The 6,916-nt window shown below is 51.0% G+C and overlaps 1 protein-coding gene across 2 annotated transcripts in view; it reads left to right on the top strand.

Moving 5' to 3' along the window:
- The first annotated feature begins 5,695 nt into the window (after positions 1-5,695).
- The window catches only part of CHCHD3 (coiled-coil-helix-coiled-coil-helix domain containing 3), a 43,042-nt gene continuing 41,821 nt past the window's right edge, over positions 5,696-6,916 (top strand). For both annotated transcript variants that reach the window (XM_076056519.1, XM_076056518.1), the window contains exon 1: positions 5,696-5,849. In XM_076056519.1, coding sequence (XP_075912634.1) covers positions 5,763-5,849 — 87 coding nt within the window. In that variant the 5' untranslated portion in view covers positions 5,696-5,762. The remainder of the gene's footprint in view (positions 5,850-6,916) is intronic.

Below are 6,916 nucleotides of genomic sequence, written 5' to 3'. Positions count from 1 at the left end.
TCATTACTCTGATAGTGCGTTGTCTTTGAGCTGTTCACGCCGTCTCGTCTGTCCAATATAGCATCTACCACATAAACAATTAATCCGGTATACACCATCTGTTGATAATAATAGGGTTTTTCCCCTTTTTTCTAGCAACAAAACTGAAACCTTTTCACAAGGATTCATGTCTGCATTAACCACAATACCCGCAGTCAAAATGCAAACAAAACACATACTATGATAATATATGTGGCATTGTCCTCGAAACTGATTGGTCCACACCAAGGGACGGCTTTTTTTTGAGCCTCGACCCAACTGGTGCTCGACCACGTGACGCCAGAAGGCGTCACACAGCTCAAAGACAATGCCACTATCAAAGTAATGAGGGCTCGGGGTGAGCATCTACATCATTAGACCTCCTTTGCCAGTACCAAAATGTAATAATAGGATTTTTCCCCTTTTTTCTGGCAACAAAACATAAACCTTTTTACATGGATTCAGGTAATTTAGGTAATTCGTCAAGATACTAGTTTTTTTAAAATTTTGTGTACTGTACCCAATCTTACTGTAATGTTTTGCTTTTGCAAAACACGGGCTAATTTGTCAGTTACTCCTGAGATATATGGCATTTTCATTGTTTTAACAATCTGATCGCTTTCAGCAGTGTTGCTTTGCGATCGTGATTTTGCATTCAGTGCTCTGTTAATGTGAGCATTATTGTAGCCACTCTGTCGTAGTGCTTCTTCAACGTGTTTGATCTCTCTCACTAGTCTTTCGCCATCTGACGCTGTCACCGAGGCACATTGCGTGCCTTGATGACCACAGGGCCGTAGGGCTCACCGCCCGTCATCACGAAGTGCTTCGAGGGGGCGATGAGGAATCGCATCTGCTCCATCCTACCAGATGCACTGGGCCCCCGTGCAGTTTACGTATGGCGCTAACAGGCAGACGCTATTGCTGTTGCATTGCACGATGCCGCCGTCCCACCAGGGAAGGCGAAGGAGGGTAAGTACGATTCAAAGCTGGTCGTGACTGCAGGGATTCATCTTCTTTGGCTCTTTCGGTAAAAGTCACCACCACGTAGAATGAGAATAAAATAATAAATTGATGAAATAAAATAACACGATAAAATTCTCACGACGTTTCGAACGCAAACACAAGCGGCCTTCTTCAGGTGAAAGGAACAAACCCGTAGCTCTGTCGTCCCGACAGGTTTTTGTGTTCCGTTCACCTGAAGAAGGCCACTTGTGTTGTGGCCGAAACGTCGTGAGAATTTCATTGCTTTTATTTTATTATTTTATTCTCATTCCACGTGGCGGTGACTTTACCGAAGGAACCAAAGAAGAGGGTGACTGCGTGAGAATGCCGTTCATCGATCGCAGCTCATCATTCAGTCCCATCGTGCCCCCCATCCTGATCTCAAAGTTGGAGGCCTTGGATGTGAACGCCGCCCCTCTGCGGTTGGGCGCTCGGACTTTCTAATGGGAAGCCCTCGGGGGGGCGAGACCGGTGCAGGTGACGCCGAATGAGTCACTGTAGCGCGTGGCGCTGGGGGATTGGTAGACAGTGGGGGATAGGGGGTAGCAGCCCGCTCCACCGGTTGGACACGTGGGCTAAAAAACCCGGAGCCCTTCTGGGGGATCCAGAAGGGGGCGTGGCCGAGGGCGGAGCCTGGCCACGCTGCGGAGAACAAAAGGCGAGCCCCGCCTCGCAGTCGGGGCTGCTGCCGTCGGGAGTGGTCGCCGCCTCTTCAAGCTGTGGGTCTGGCAGCGTGTTGGCTGTGCCGACCCGCTACGGAGTCATCCCCCTGCGGCTGCGAGAGCCGGAATAAACAAGAGGGGATAACGCCTCCTACGAGTGCCTCTCAATTGGTACACAACACAGGTGGGCGAACAACATCTCATCTTCCTGCCTGACTCCCCACCGTCTACGCCATCGGCTGTGCAGCCAGGCACAGCTCCGTCATCAAGTTTGGCACGATCGCCGACGCCGCCGCCGCTGCCGATCGCCGCCGCTGGCTCGCGCGGACGAGGCGACGGCACTCTCGGCGCGGCCTCAAGGGCAACGAAACCTGGAGCTCAAATGTCGGCAAAACCGAGGAGATGATTCGGGGCACCGGGAAGAGGGGCAACGCGCGTGCCACCGGCCGTCAACGGGGCCTCAGCGGTGCGGGCCGATGGCTTCAGGTTCCTCGGAGCTCGCACACCTCGGAGGAGCCGGCACGGTCCCGGCACAACGGATGCGCCGGTGAAGAAGTTCCCGGCGGAGCCTTCGGTAGCCTCATGAGGCCGAGGAAATGCTGGCACGACCCGCGCCTGTCCTCAGGAACTTTTACAGGCGCGCCGTTGAGAGCTTCTTGACCGGCCGCGTCGCAACACCGGTGCGGTGACGGCACCGAACGGGACCGGCAGAGGCCCCAGAACTACACGGGAGGATCTTGTCAATGATCTCAAGGCAGCCGGGACCATAGTCACCGAGAAAACAATTGGTAACAGACTACGCCGTGAAGGACTGAAATCCTGCAGCGCCCGCAAGGTCCCCCCCCTGCTCAAGAAAGCACATGTACATGCCCGTCTGAAGTTTGCCAATGAACATCTGAATGATTCAGAGGACAACTGGGTGAAGGTGTTTGTGGTCAGGTGAGACCAAAATGGAGTTCTTTGGCATCAACTCAACTCGCCGTGTTTGGAGGAGGAGGAGGAGGAGGAATGCTGCCTATGACCCGCCCCGAGAGACCCATGCACCGAGAGGTGCGTCGCGAACACCCCAAAAGATAATCGCCAATTCCAGCCAGCCTGGCCCGTGGCACGGCTACAGCAGGGGACAGCTTCTATCCCCAAGTCATCGGGAATTCTGAGCTGAGCAGAGACCCCACGGATTATCTGGCCAAGCACCACCAACCACTAATTTTGCTCCCCCTATTCACACACCCCCCCCCTCTATCCGCCCCCCCCCCTTCCCACCGACTGCGCTAGACAGTTACCAAACAAGAATACTTTGCATAACAAGATCATTTATAAAGCTGACCCGCAGGGGACCCTATTTCTGCTATGCACATGTCACTTTCATCATCTGCACAGCGATTGTACTTAGTTTTTAATATAATTTTTTAAAAAATATATTTTTTAAAATATTGTTGCTGTTGTTTACATTGTTGTTGTTAATTTGCACAAGCTGAGAGAGAGAGAGCGACACGGGAACAAAGAATCTCACTGCCATGTACCGCACGGACATCTTTCCAATGGTTGCTTAATTTGAAGCCATCTTCTCGGTTGAAATTGTGTCTGTGTTTGTAGATCTGGATTGCCTCGTGAACAAATCTCTAATAAAAACCCGTGGGTTTGCAAAGAACCTTGGTATCGGAGAAAATTATATCGTGATCACCCACAGCGTTGTAACAATGATCAGCTACGGCAGAAAAATTCGTTTTGCCATGTTTCAAATCTGATTTGTGCTCGTGAATTCGGTCAGAGACATGTCGCTTTGTCTCCCCGATATAGCAATCACCGCAGGTACAACTCAATTTGTAAACCCCGGGGTACTGTAAATCAGGAATGACATCCTTCACGGATGGGATCAGATCATGAATTTTGTGTACTGTATTGAACCGGACCTGGATCTTGTGTTTGTTTAGAATTTTGGAAATCTTTTTAGTAATGCCTGCTATATATGGTAGTGTGATGGTTTTGACCGGAGTATCAAGTGGTTGTTTCTGTATGGAGGGAGAAACAGCTTGGCGGATGGTACGGTCAGAGTACCCATTCCTTTTGAGGGCCAGGTGTACATGTTTTAATTCACTGGTCAGGTGGTGTTGGTCCGAAATGCAATGAGCCCTATGGTATAAAGTTTTGGTGAGATAATTATTTGGGCTGGGTGGTGGAGGGAATCAGGTTTCAAGTAGGAATCTGTGTGGGTGGGTTTCCTGTAGACAGAATGCCCCAATGAGCCATCAGGTCTCCTCTCAAACAGAACATCTAAGAATGGTAGCTTGCCATCTTTCTCCACTTCCATGGTGAATTTGATGGCGGGATGTATGGAATTGATGTGGTGTAGGAAAAGGTTCAGAGCTGGGAGGCCATGTGGCCAAATGACGAAAGTGTCATCCACATATCTCTTCCACAGGGAAGGTCTGAGGGTGGAAGTCTGGATGGCGTCTGATTCAAATTTCTCCATGAAAATATTAGCTATCACTGGTGACAAGGGGGATCCCATGGGGGTACCTTCATTTTGTTTGTAGAAGGAGCCATTCCAAGTAAAGTAGGTATTGTTGAGGCAGTGCCTAACCAGTGCAGGTGAGTCGGGGTCTAGTCAATGTTGGACCAAATTTTCAATTATTTCAATGGTATCAGGTACTGGGACCTTGGTGAACAAAGAGACCACATCTAAGCTGACAAGGATATCGTCAGGGGACAGTACAACGTCTTTGACCATAGAGACCAACTGGGCTGAGTTAAGTACCGCTGAGGCGGTCTTGCCAGTGAAAGGCAGCAAGGTATCCGACAGAAAACGGGCTAGTCTATAGGTAGGGGAGTTGATCGTGGATACGATGGGTCGTAGTGGCATCCCAAACTCTCACGGTGGTGGTGCTAATGTATCTTTGATTCTATTTGCGAGCTTCCACAGCTTTACATTGTATGTTAATTCCTTTGTCAAGGCGTCTTTTCTGTTTACCCACTCGCAGCTTAAAGGAGGCGACCTGCGCTTGACTTTTTCACTCCAACGCTGTCCTCTGGACAGTCTGGTCCCTTCACCTGATGAAGGCCACTTGTGTTGTGGTCGAAACGTCGTGGTGATTTTTGTTGTTTTATTTTTTACCTACGTGACTTTACCCAATAGAACCAAAGAGTATGGATCCTTGCAGTCACGAAAGCTTCAAATCTAGAAATGAATTACTGCAGTCACGAAAGCTTTAAATCAAAATTTAATTTTCAATGCCACAGTATATTTTTTCAAGTAGTGGTACCCCCCACTCCAGCGCTGTCCTACCAGACAGTCTCGCCCCCTTCACCTGATGAAGGCCGCTTGTGTTGTGGCCGAAACGTCGTGAGAATATTATTGTGTTATTTTATTTTATCAATTTATTATTTTATTATCATTCTACGTGACTTTACCGAAAGAACCAAAGAAGATGAATCATTGCAGTCACGAAAGCTTTAAATCGAAATTTGGTACCCCAAACTTTTGCAGCTGCTTAAAATTTCCCTTTTCACACCATCAAAATGTAAACTCTCCCCTCCCCCTCGCCGACCTGTACATGTTCACCCCCCTCTACACCGTTCACCATGCTAAGTCCGCCAATGAAATGCTAATTTTTTTATGCTAATTCCTTTGTCAAGGCACCTTAATTACTCTCAACACAATCTTAAAGGGTCGCGGTCTGAAACTTGGGCTCTGGTTCACTCCATCCTCCCTCCCAACTCGCTGGAGCCCCTCCCCCCTCGCTGGAGCCCCTCCCCCCCTCGCTGGAGCCCCTCCCCCCCTCGCTGGAGCCCCTCCCCCCTCGCTGGAGCCCCTCCCCCCCTCGCTGGAGCCCCTCCCCCCCTCGCTGGAGCCCCTCCCCCCCTCGCTGGAGCCCCTCCCCCCTCCACTTCCCCCATCTCGTGACGTCACTTGACCTTGGACTACCCCGCCCACCCCCGCCCACCCCCAACACGAAACCCCTCCTCCGGAGTCTCGGGACCAATGAGAGTGCTCGTCTGCGTGTCACGTGCCCGCGGCGGCCACCACCCCCCCCACCCCTCAGAGTTACAGCAGCAACAGCCGCCCGGGCATCAGTGGCCATGGGAGGTGGCGGCAGTAGCAACGCTCGGCGGACGACGTACGGGCTGGACGACGAGCAGAGGGTCACCATCGTCAAGGGCGTGAGGGTGCGAAGCGACGCGCACGACGACGATGCACGCGGGCGAGCGAGCGAGTGAGCGAGCGAACGAGCAGGCTTAGAGGGGCTATGATTTAGGCCAGGCGCAGGCCTCCCTTTAGGCCTTTAGAGGTGATTTTGGAATCGATTACTCCGACGTGAATCGATTTCCCTTGCCGCCGACGTGTTGGCCCTGGTGGTGTTGAGTCGATTCTCCGCCCGCACCGTTTAACGTGGAGTCGGATCGCGGCGCTATTTTTGTGGGGTTTTTCGATCCGCGCCGTTGCCGCAGCTGCGGAGTGACCAAGGGCAAATAATCGATTTGGGCGCGCGTTGGTGGGCGGAATCGAGAATCGGTGAATCGACGAAAATATTTGCCGAATTATTTATCTGAATGTTACAATTATCCATGAGCTAGGGAGAAGTTAACTACCTCGCCTGGTACACAGGAGGTCGTGGGTTCCATCTCGATCCTGACCATGCCTGCTGCTGCTGTATATTTGTGAGTCTGCGTGTCTCTCTCATCATCATCATCACGGTGGCTATGAGATGTTGACTACCTCGCCTGGTACGCAGGAGATCGTGGGTTCGACCCTGACTCTCAAAGTTCACGCGGAGAAGCTGGTGGCAATGGAACTTGTTGAGTTTTTGATTCGTATTTGCGACGCAGGCAATGACGAGACACCCACTGACCCTGTCGCTACACCAACGATAAAGATCTCCCGTGTAGCCTCTAACATGATGTAGGGGCAAGTGCTGTTAGCAGCAGCACCTAAAAAAAACCCCTCTTATGGACAAAGAACGTGAACCAGTGGCATCTACATCTGCAGAACGTGTAGAACCAGTGGCATCTACATCTGCAGAACGTGAAGAACCAACCAGTGGCATCTACATCTGTAGAACGTGAAGAACCAGTGGAATCTACATCTGCAGAACGTGAAGAACCAGTGGTATCTACATCTGCAGAACGTGAAGAACCAGTGGCATCTACATCTGCAGAACGTGAAAAACCAGTGACATCTACATCTGCAGAACGTGAAGAACCAGTGGCATCTACATATGCAGAACGTGAAAAAC

Source organism: Petromyzon marinus, chromosome 76 (genome assembly GCF_048934315.1).
Source record: "Petromyzon marinus isolate PM22_M1 ecotype Great Lakes invasive population chromosome 76, UKy_Petmar_22M1.pri1.0, whole genome shotgun sequence".
Lineage (NCBI taxonomy): Eukaryota > Metazoa > Chordata > Hyperoartia > Petromyzontiformes > Petromyzontidae > Petromyzon > Petromyzon marinus.
Note: the sequence above shows the minus strand (reverse complement) of the source record. Positions and strands in the feature narration are given on the sequence as shown.